The sequence below is a fragment of the Panthera onca genome, chromosome C1 (genome assembly GCF_046562875.1).
Source record: "Panthera onca isolate mPanOnc1 chromosome C1, mPanOnc1 haplotype 2, whole genome shotgun sequence".
Lineage (NCBI taxonomy): Eukaryota > Metazoa > Chordata > Mammalia > Carnivora > Felidae > Panthera > Panthera onca.
Window position 1 is genome coordinate 187,382,094 of NC_138346.1, and position 12,081 is coordinate 187,394,174.

General features: G+C 45.3%; 1 protein-coding gene across 3 annotated transcripts in view; it reads right to left on the reverse strand.

Annotated features, from left to right (window-relative positions):
* KDM4A (lysine demethylase 4A) overlaps nucleotides 1-12,081 on the reverse strand; it is a 46,396-nt gene that overhangs the window by 15,026 nt on the left and 19,289 nt on the right. For all 3 annotated transcript variants that reach the window (XM_060621859.3, XM_060621858.3, XM_060621860.2), the window contains exon 12: nucleotides 3,091-3,211. In XM_060621859.3, the coding sequence (XP_060477842.2) occupies nucleotides 3,091-3,211 (121 nt within the window). The remainder of the gene's footprint in view (nucleotides 1-3,090; nucleotides 3,212-12,081) is intronic.

A 12,081-nucleotide genomic window follows, 5' to 3' on the forward strand; every position in this document is an offset into this window, starting at 1 on the left:
CAATTAAAATCAACCTCTATAAGCCACAGCCAGGTCCAGCAAGAACAACGGTGCCAAACCAAAGCGGCTATTTTCCTTATCCTAACCAGAACAAGAGTGACCGACACAGACTAGAAGAAAAAGCAACAGGTACCCAATCAGAAAAGGAAGATTAACACAGTGATGTCTGCTGTTTTCAAAACCATAGGTGGCCAAAAATCACTTCACTCGTGAACACTGTAATGATGAGGAAAAATGTTCACCATGGTAAGTGAAAACCGCAGGAATTTTACAGTTTACATACATAAGACATCACGGAGACGTAACAGGTAAGATGTGTTCATTTCACCAAGTATTTTATGCCTCAACTGAAAAACAATTTGATGGCAGCGGTGGGGGGGGGAGGGGGGCGCGGGGAGGGGGGTGCAGGGTGTGCATGCTTGACTAAAAGAAACTAAAGAAAAAAAAAAAGAAACTAAAGAAACAAAACTTTGAAATGGATGACTCTGGTTTGGTTTATAGGTTTAAAGGAAAAAAAGCTATAAAACATATTTTTGGGATAAGCAGGGAAAAATGAACATGGACTGAAGATAAGACAATATTACAAAACACTGCTTATTTTCCTAGGTGTGGTAAAAGTATCTGTATAGGAGAATCCTGAGCAAAGCACCTCGCGGTGCACTTCGAGTGACTGGAGGGCTCCAGCTCGCTCTCAGATGAGACAGCAAGTGCGTGTACAGCAAGTTCATCAACGCCTGTGGAGACAGCGCCCACGGCAACATGGCAGCTGTTGGATACAGGAGGCGTGCACAGTGCTTTCCACAATGGAAATTTATCATAAAAAGTTGGGCGGCTGTATTTTATGATCTCAATTACACTATCATAAAAACATATACACGGATATACTCTAATGACTGACTAGAAAAGTCAGAAGATTAACACATGAAGACGTGCAAGTGGTCACCTTTGCAGGGTAATTTTATTGTCCTCTTTATAACTTTGTTTGCTTTTCCAATTTTCTACAACCTATATTTAGAGCCTTCGGGGGTGGGGGGGTTGCAGGGGTAAATCCTGAAGCCAGGCTGTTGCTACCCAGAGATCCCAAGCCCCACATGGGCCAGAGGAAGAGGACTTCCTAAGACTCTGAACTCAAGGTCTGGCCTACATTGAACTCAAGAGATTTTGATCTCAAGAGACTTTCCTCACCCAGTGTATCACGATCCTTCTACCAAGAAAAACAGTAGAGATGGGCACCGGCATCAGATCAGAAAGGGAACGTGGGGCTCACTTATGGAGCAGAGAGGCTGGTGAACTCTGGATCTTTCCACACAGCCACTGGTGTCAGGAAGGACAGGGCAGGAAGGGCCCGGGCACCAGTGAAGAGTGACAAGGGACCTGCCAGAGACTCACCCATGCTCTCGTTCCTGATCTCACTGCGCTGATGGCAACAACTCCCTGAGCGCCAGCAACACACACAGTTCCCGGTTCTGCTCCACACCGCTGTCTACTCCCCCCTGTCTCCTTCACAGGCTCCTCTTCCTGTCTCCCCACCCCAGTCTCTGCCCTCTCCAGAGTGGCCGCGTGTGCTCAAGGTAAAGATAGTGAACAGATGGCAGCGACACTCATGGGGAGCACAGGGAAAGGCAAAGTTGCCGAATCACTAAGTTGTATACCCGGAAGTAACATTAACAGCGTGTCAACTGCACTTAAATAAAAATTTTTAATAATTTTTTTAATGTTTATTAATTTTTGAGAGCGTATGTGAGCAGGGGAGAGGCAGTGAGAGGGACAGAGGATCCCAAGCAGAATCCTCGCTGACAGCAGAGAACCCAATGCAGGGCTCTAACTCACAAACCGAGATCATGACCTGAGCCGAAGTCAGACGCTCAACTGAGTTGAGCCACCCAGGTGCCCCTTTAATAAATTTTTTTTTTTAACGTTTATTTATTTTTGGGACAGAGACAGAGCATGAACGGGGGAGGGGCAGAGAGAGAGGGAGACACAGAATCGGAAGCAGGCTCCAGGCTCTGAGCCGTCAGCCCAGAGCCCGACGCGGGGCTCGAACTCACAGACCGCGAGATCGTGACCCGAGCTGAAGTTGGACGCTCAACCGACTGAGCCACCCAGGCGCCCCAATAAATTTTTTAAAAAGGTATCAAATACCACCTCTGCTCGCCCTCCTCTATGTTTCTCCACCAGTGGCCTCATGTACCCCAATAACATTACCAAACACCACCTCTGCTCAGCCCCAAGTTTACATCCTCCACAGACACTGGACGTAGGTTTCCAAACCCAACCACAACCAGAAGTCAGGGAGGCACTGAACCCAGGCTTCTCCGGACCCTACCAAGCTCACAGGTCTACAACCAACCCCCAAATCCAGCTGGCTTTAACCTCCCAACACCTTCACTACATCCCTCCCCAACCCCAACCACCATCATCCTGCTCCAGACCCTCCCCTAGCTCTCAGAGACCACAGCAAAAGCCCATCTGTTGCCCTCAAAGCCACTCTCAATATGCAGTCACTTCTAATGTAAATCTGGCCACTTAAAACACGTCAAAAGCTCCTGAAGGCCTGCTAGAAAAAGGCACTCCCTCTTTAGCCTCCCCCCACCTCACTCCTGCCTGCCCCACACCTTGGCCTGGCCCTTTGAGCTGCTTCCTCTGAATCTATCCTCCAGCTCCCCCTCCCTAGATTAGCATCTCCTTTCTTTAGATCTGTTTTCCTGTCAGTTTGCCCCACTACCTTGTAAGCTTTTTGGGGGCATGGACATATCTTAGTTATCTTTGTAGCTACACATTCAGCATTGGGCTTGGTATCATTGAAAGAAATGCTATCCAGAAAAATCAGCCTGTACCTCCTAGTAAAGAAAGAGAAGAACCTGCATGTGATCATCCTGTATCAGGCATATTCCAAGACACACAGACATATAAAGAAATCTGACTATGAAGTAAGTAACAAATGAGATCCTGCCCTCTTTGTGGAGCATCTGGGAGAACTAAGCCACAGGCCCACCCCTGGCGCTCAGCCCTGCCTCCTGATGTCCTGTCAGAGCAAGTCCTATAGGGTGAGCCACGTTCCCCTTCCTGGTTAAGAGAGAAAACACTTACCATCATCACTGACGCAATCCTGCAACACAAGCGGGTGATGGCGTGGGAGCTTGCTTAAGGGCTGACGACGGCCCTTGGACTTCTTATTCTCCTCCAGGGAAAACATGTATTCATCGGCCACCTGGGCAAACCAGAAGAGGAAATCAAATTGGTCTTGCCTCCACTTTGGGTCATAGCAGAAGTTAGTCTTACAATGAAAGCCAAGGGAAAAGACAGGCCTAGAGACATAAATATAAAACCAAACCCAGAAAACACCTGTCTTAGGAAAAGCCAAAATGACAATACCATCCAAACTAATTTAAACTAGGATTATGTAAAAATTTTAGGACAAAATTTGTGCCTAGTAAGCGTAGGTCCTGTTCTCAGAAGCAGCCTGAAACAAATGTACCAAAAATAAACACACTCTACAGGAGAGTCACGCCCCTCCCTTGAGCTCACTGTCATGAGATTATGTCTCTGAGAGCCCCAGAGAAACCAGGTGCCCCTCCTCTTGGACCAGAAGGCCAGCAGCACCTGTTACAAAGAGCCAGGCAGCCGGGCCATTGGACTTGAAAGCTAGAGGACATCCAAAGGGGTGAGGAACAGCTGACCCATTAAAGTAAAATAGGCCAGCTTCTCCTTATGTGCTGTCAGGCCCTCAGCTCTAACTGACACTATTCATTCTTGAGTTCGTTTCCTCAGCAGACAGGACAGAGTGCGCATCTAAAACCCTAACGTAGCTACAAAAGCAAAAGTTGACAAAATTAATGCTGTGTTTACATAATATCAGAGCAAATGCAATTAGGTTTAAGATGTACAAGACTGAATCAGTAATAATACCATGAGAGTTTCTTTCCAGTGTATTTAAAACTTGTCATACTCTCAGGTAAAGAACTTGACAAAGTACAACACACATTCATGATAACAACTCCCAAAACAGTAAGTTTATAGGGAACATACTTCAACATAATAAAGGCCATACGTGAAAAACCCACAGCAAACATCATACTCAATGGAGAAAAACTGAGAGCCTTTCCCCTAAGATCAGGAACAAGAGAGGGATGTCCACTTTCACTTCATTCAACACAGAACTGGAACTCCTAGTCATAGCACTCAGACAAGAAAAAGGAATACAAGGCATCCATATCAGTAAGGAAGAAGTTAAACTCTTACTATTTTCAGATGACATGACACTCTATATAGAAAACCCGAAAGACTCCACCAAGAAACTGCTAGAACTAATAAACGAATTCAGTAAGGTCACAGATACATCAATCTACAGAAATCTGTTGCATTTCTATACACCAATAATGAAGCAATAGAAAGAGAAAATAAGAAAACAATCCCATTTACAACTGCACCAAAAATAGCAAGATACGTAGGAATAAACCTAACCAAGGAGGTGAAAAACTGTACTCTGGAAACTAGAAAATAGTGATGAAAGAAACTGAAGACATTCCAATGATTAAAGAAAGGAAGACATTCCAATGCTCATGAACTGGAAGAACAATTATTAAAATGTCTACACTATCCAAAGCAATCTACACATTTAATGCAATTCCTATCAAAATACCAACAGCATATTTCATAGAACTAGAAAAACCCTAAAATTCATATGAACCCACAAAAAAAACCTCGAATAGGCAAAGCAATCTTGGAAAAGAAAAGCAGGGGACACCTGGGTGGCTCAGTGGGTTAAGTCATGATCTTTGCTTAGGTCATGATCTCACGGTTGGTGAGTTTGAGCTCCGCATCAGGCTCTCTGTCAGGGAGGAGCAAACTTCAGATCCTATCTCCCTCTCTCTCTCTCTGCCCCTCCCTTGAGCACACGCTCAAGCTCAAGAGCACATGCTCTCTCAAAAATAAACATTAAAAAAAAAAAAAAAAAAGCAGGGATGCCTGGGTGGGTCAGTTGGTTGAGCTTCCAGCTCTTGGTTTTGGCTCAGGTCATGATCTCAGTTTGGGGAATCAAGCCTTGTGTTGGGCTCTGCATGCTCACGTGCTCTCTCACTCACAATGAATAAATAAACATTAAAAAAAAAGAAACCTGAAGGCATCACAATTCTAGATTTGAAGTTACATTACCAAGCCACAGTAATCAAAACAGTATGGTAATAGCACAAAAATAGACATAGATCAATGGAATGGAAAATCCAGAAATAAAACCACAACTGTATAGTCCATTAATCTTCAACAAAGCAGGAAAGAATATCCAATGGGAGAAAGATGATCTCTTCAACAAATGGTGTTGGGAAAACTGGACAGCAACATGTAGAAGAATAAAACTGGACCACCTTCTTATACCATACACAAAAGCAAACTTAAGGTGGACTAAAAATCTAAATGTGAGACCTAAAACCATAAAAATCCCACAAAGTAGCACCGAGAGTAATTTCTCTGACATTGGTTATAGCAACTTTTTCCTAGATAGGTGTCCTGAGGCAAGGGGAACAAAAGCAAAAGTAAATTTGGGGACTACATCAAAATAAAAGGCTTCTGCACAGGAAAGGAAAAAAAAATCAACAAAACTAAAAGGCAATCTATGGAATGGGGGAAAATATCAGCAAATGACATATCTGATAAAGGGTTAGTATCCAAAATATATAAAGAACTTCTCCAAGTCAACACCCAAAAACCAAATAATTCAATTAAAAAGGGGCAAGGGTGCCAAGGTGGCTCAGTCAGTTGAATGTCCCCAACTCTTGATTCTGGCTCAAGTCATGATTCTAGGATCGTGGGATTGAGCCCCACACGGGGCTCCATGCTGAGCGTGGAACCTGCTTGAGATTCTCTCCCTCTGTCCCTCTTCCCAACTTGCACACACATGCTCTAAAATAAAAAAAAAAAATAAGGGGTGCCTGGGTGGCTCAGTCAAATGTCTGACGCACCTGTCAGAATGGCTAAAATCAACAACACAAGAAACAAGAGATGTTGGCAAGGATACGGAGAAAAAGGAGCCCTACTGCACTGTTGGTGGGAATGCAAACTAGTGCAGCCACTCTGGAAAACAGTATAGATGTTCCTCAAAAAAATAAAACATATAACTACCCTACAATCCAGTAATCACATTACTAGGTATTTACCCAAAAAATATAAAATACTAATGCAAAGGGATACATGCACCCCCTGTTTATAGCAGCATTATTTATAATAGCCAAATTATGGAAGCAGTCCAAGTGAGCATTTACTGATGAATGTATAAAGAAGTGGTATATATACACAACTATTATTCAGCTATTAAAAAGAATGAAATATTGGGGCGCCTAGGTGGCTCAGTCGGTTAAGCGGCCGACTTCAGCTCAGGTCACGATCTCACGTTCCGTGAGTTCGAGCCCCGCGTCAGGCTCTGGACTGATGGCTCAGAGCCTGGAGCCTGCTTCCGGTTCTGTGTCTCCCTCTCTCTCTGACCCTCCCCCGTTCATGCTCTGTCTCTCTCTGTCTCAAAATAAATAAATGTTAAAAAAAAAAAAAAAAAAAAAGAAGAAGAAGTGATATATATACACAACTATTATTCAGCTATTAAAAAGAATGAAATATTGGGGCGCCTAGGTGGCTCAGTCAATTAAGTGTCTGACTCTTGGTTTTGGCCCAGGTCATCATCTCGCAGCTTCATGGGTTTGAGCCCCGCATCAGGCTCCGCACTGACAGCGTGGAACCTGCTTGGGTTTCTCTCTCTCTCTCTCTCTCTCTCTCTCTCTCTCTCTGTCGCTCCCCCACTCGCAGTCTCTCAAAATAAATAAACCTTAAAAAAAAAAAAAAAAAAGAATCAAATCTGACCATTTGCAACAACATGGATGCAGCTAAAGAATATAATGCTACGTGACATAAATCAGTAAGAGAAAAACAAACACCATACGATTTCACTCCTGTGTGGAATTTAAGAAACAAAACAAACAAGCAAAGGGAAATAAACGAGAGTGATTAAAATAAAAAAAAACTTGGGGTCATCCTGCCTTTAGGAGACACGGAGTTAGCAAAACCCATTAAGCAAGGAATTGAGGCCTGGAAAAGGGCTACTTTGCAACTGTGACAAAAACCAATTCATTAGGAGCACTAGGAAGAAGTGGTGGCAGGGCAGGGCCACTTCAGAAAAGTCACACTGGGCCCACAGGCTCCACGTGCAATCACAGAACCCATAGCTGAATGCCAAGAAAAACCAAATTCTGAGCAGGCTGTGTCCAGGAAGAACAGAGCCTGCCCTTCCCAACATGAATTCAAACAAGTTTGAGTGTCCACTGGCCCATTCATTCAATAAATATTTACTGAGGGGCACGTGGGGGGCTCAAAGCACAGACTTCGGCTCAGGTCATGATCTGGCAGTTCGGGAGTTCGAGCCCTGCGTTCTGTACTGACAGCTCAGAGCCTGAAGCGTGCTTCAAATTCTGTTTCCCTCTCTCTGCCCCTCCCCCATTTGCACCCTGTCTCTCTCTCAAAGGTAAATGAAACATTGAAAAATATTTTAATAAAAAAATGAAATTAAAAAAAATAAAATAAACTTCCATCATCTTATTTCCGCACCCTAACAATCTTCTTGCACTCCCCACTTTGAAGACCTGCTAGATAACAGGCCTAAATCTGGGATATGGTAGTGGCGGGGACCAGGAAGTAAGAAAAGGACAAAATAAAGGAACAGAAATGATGGGATTTCCAGCCTGGATCGCCAAGGTGAGAGAGACTCAACAGGACTCACATGGATGAAGAAGAGGCAGTAGTAACAAGCCAAGTTAAACAGGCTGTGCACAGTACACTGCCCCATTTCTATAGAAATACCCAGGGGCTAAGAAGAAATTGAACCTGAGGGTTCAGAAAATAAGTCTGAGCATGGGGCACCTGGGTGACTCAGTCAGTTAAGCATCCAACTATTGATTTCAGCTCAGGTCATGATCTCAGGGATCCTCGAGCCTGGAGACAGGCTCTGCACTGATAGCATGGAGCCTGCCTGGGATTCTCTCTCTCCCGGATCTCTACCCCTCCCCAACTCACGTGTTTGCAGGCTCTCTCTCTCAAACATTTAAAAAAAAAAAAAAAATCAAGTTTGAGCAAGAGCTGTAGATTTGGGGATCCTCAGCATCAAGTTCAGAATTGCAATCATGGGAGTGGATGACATTACCAGTGGAAGATAAACTGAATGGAGACTAAGCCCTTCCAGGATAGGAGACAAGAGAAAAAAAGGGAGATTCAGGTGCGGAGTAGGATGAAAGTAGAAAGCAAGGAGGGGAGGGGCTCACGGAGGGGAAAGAGGCAGTGCCAAAGGGTACATAAGAGCTGAGCAGGAAGTGGCCAAGGGACTCAGCAACTGGGAGGTCTCAGGACTTTCAGAGAAAGTTCCAGCAGGCAGATAGTAAGGAACTAAGGAATGAATGCATCAGAGACTCTTCTTGAGAAGATTAAGGGAAGAAATGAGATCATAGCCTGAAAAGGGAATTTCCTATAATTGTATTTCAGGAAAGAGACTGAATATGGTTTTATAGGCAGAGAGGGAAAAAATGTGTGGAAGAAGAGATATGAAGATATGTGGTAGAACAAGGAAGGTGTGCAATTCTAACCCTTGTGAATGTTATGTTAATATGACAAGACTATTAAGGATACTAATCAGATAAACTTAAAATACAAAGATTATCCTAGATTATCTGGGCAGGTAATCAATGTAATCAAACAGTGCTTAATGATGAGAGGTGTGCCTGAGTGGCTTAGTTAAGCATCCAACTCTTGATCTCAGCTCAGGTCTTGATTTTAGGGTTGTGAGTTCAAGTCCCACAACTGGGCTCTGCGTTGGGTGTGAAACCTACTTAATTTTTTTTAACGTTTATTTATTTTTGAGACAGAGAGAGACAGAGCATGAACAGGGGAGGGTCAGAGAGAGAGAGAGACACCGAATCTGAAACAGGCTCCAGGCTCTGAGCTGTCAGCACACAGCCCGACATGGGGTTCGAACTCACGGACCACGAGATCATGACCTGAGCCGAAGTCGGCCGCTCAACCGACTGAGCCACCCAGGCGCCCCTGAAACCTACTTAAAAATGGTAACAAAGAGGGAAGCAGAACACTCGGTGTGTCCAAGTGATGTGATGTGAGCGAGACTTGGCCCTATCTGGCTGCTTTTGAAAATGGAAGAAAAAGGCCAAGGAATATGGGCAGTCTGAAGAAGCTAGGCAGGGCAAGGAGTCTCAGTCTGGAGCCTCCAAGAAGGTACACAGTCCTGCTGACACCTTGACTTCAGCGTAGTGAGGCCCATGTCAGACTTCTGAACTAAAGAACCGGAAGATAATAAACATGGTCTAAGACTCCCAGTTCATGGGAACTTGTTTAAGCAGCAATAGGACATGAATATGGGGTAGGAGACAGAGACAAATCAATTTATAGGTCCAAGTACTGTAGGAAATAGAGGGATCAAGACAAAGAACACCAGAATGCAGCTCTGGGAAAGGAAGACACCTGTTTATTCTGAGTGCTTCCTACAGGACCAGCATAGGTACCCAGCAGACTGGGTTCGGTGCTGTGGCAATGCAGACACAGGTGACACAGGATCCCTAGCCTCAAGGAGCTCATGGCCCAGCCAGAGGGGGACTTGGTGTGTGAGTCTCAAGTCTCTGCCCTTTCCACTACCATCATGTTGCCTCTGACCAAATTAGTCAGGTCTATCAAATAGTAAAATATCTTTCCACGTTTTCTCATCTTCTGGACAAAGCACTCCTCCTGCTACATGGTGCCCACAGCCTTGCTCAGAGCGCTGCCTTTTCCTTTTCCTGAGATGTGCTCCGACTTCTAAATCCCTTCAGTGTGTAACAAGAGCTGGGTCCAAACCTCAGTCTATCAACTAGCTGTGTGAGCCCAGGCAAGGAGCAATCCACTACCAGTGTGGGAGTAGTGAACACTGCCCCACCAAGGATCTTGTGTGAGGATGGAGTGGGACATCAGGTAGAGTCTCCCAGGGCCCTGCCTGCAGGAAAGCCACATCTCAGGTTCCTGAGTTCTATGTTCCCTCGTCTAACATCAGGTACCCAGGTCAAGGTCAATGTTCTTGATGGGGTTTCTTCTGTACAGAGAAGAACTGTGCCCTCCTGGTTTTGGGAACTCACTTTTCCAAAGCAGCTTAAACAAGAACTTTTACAGCAGACATCACTGTAGCTCTGTCTGCAGTTAAATGAAAATTCTGAAGCTTTGATGCTTCAGCAGTCAGTCGATCTGGGTGCTTTTACCAAGGCCCTCGACACAGAGCGTCACATAAACTGAACAGCAAGAGGCCTGAATTACACTGCAGGGGATGCTCAAAGTAGGGGTAGGAGGGACACAAGGGTGCTCTTCAAAACCCAGCTGTTTCCAAATATAGATACAATGCCATTAGACCTCTCCAGGGATAGACAAAGTGGTTCAGCTTCTGCCCCAAGCCTTGACTGTCAGTCCCCCATTCCACCCAATCAATCCATCCTGAGGTCAGCCTCCTACTACAACTAACTTCCCTGCATTCCTTCCACATTTACAGAAGGCTCACGGCCCAAGCCCCAGGACCATGCTGGGGCCACAAGAAGCCAGGCGAATGGGGCACAGGGAGTGGCTCCTAGTTTACCTTCTGCAGCCTATGACAACTGTGCTGAGACCAAGATGCACGGTTGTTAAAAAGAAGCCAAGTGCTGCAGGTGTTCAAAGGAGGAAGGAAAGTAGACGGGAGCGATGAAAGGTTTCTGGGAGCAGTGACTTGAAAAGAGCCGGGTTCCAATGAGCAAAGAACTGTTCCGGGAGACCTATGCCGAGGACTCCCTGACTCCTCCCACCTCAACATAATCTGTAGCCTGCCGACGGCCGTACACTAAATGAGAATGTATAGAAGGCCACTGAACTAGACGCTAAACAATGGTTAAAATGACAGATTTTAGGTCATGTGTATTTTACATATATTAAAAACAGATCAACCCAAACTTTTAAAACTAAATATAATAAAATGAAAGGAGTTAATTACAAGTTGAAAAAAACAAACCACCTTGCAGCCCTCCCCTCCTATGTCCACGTATGCTGGAGCCCCACACCCTCCCCTCCTGCTCAGACTTCAGGATCCAGTCCCCACACCTCACCCTCATGAACTCCAACAACACAGCCACACTTGGCCACTGCTCCCAGGTCTTCTTTAGTCGTTCTCCTCCCCCGGGCCTGGACACATGGCCTTCTCCTAGTCCCCCAAAACATCAAGCTATTCTTCTTCCCCGGCCTCTACCTCCACCCTAACGATGAAAAGTGTTCCTCCTGCTCCACAGGTGAGCTCTTCCATGCCCCTCGATACCCTGCTGGAGACTGCCTCCCACAGACCCCCCCTGAGCTTTATGTCTGTGCTCACATTATCTCCGTCACCCACCCCACACGCCGGTCACACTCAGCATGGCCCAAAACTGAACTCACCTCCAGAGCCACGCTCAAATACCCCTTGGCTTCTCCACTGATGCACCCCTATCCATCCGGTAACTCATGCCAGAACCCCGAGTCAACCCCCGCCCACCTCCTTACCCACCCCACAGCCAGCCCCCTAGTCCTGTGCTCCTGCCCTCACAGTGGCCCTCAGGTCCACTTCCTGCTCCCCTTCCCTGTCACCACTAGACAGTCCAGGTCCGCTCCACCTCTCTTTCAGACTAAAGGAACAGGTTCCAAATTGATTTCCCTATTGCAAATCTTTCGCTCCTCCCGAAATAGAAATATTTGATTATACACGGCAGTCATAAAAAATATTCCAATAATTCATATATGTAAGAAATGAAAATCATCCATAATACCACCTTCAGGAGAACCTCTGCTGTTTCTAATTTTGCCCACTTCCTCTCCCCACCCCAAAACCTTTATACTGTTTTCAAAGCAATCTTCTAAAACATTAGTGTAGAGCTTAAAAAACCCTTTGCCAGACAACTTGAAGAATAACTGACATGGTTTCTTGAGTAAGTCAGGGAGTGGAGGGAGCACTGCCTTAGAAGATGGGATTTAAGAGACATAATAAACACAAGGTGTGAGACTAGACTAAACCCTGATTCA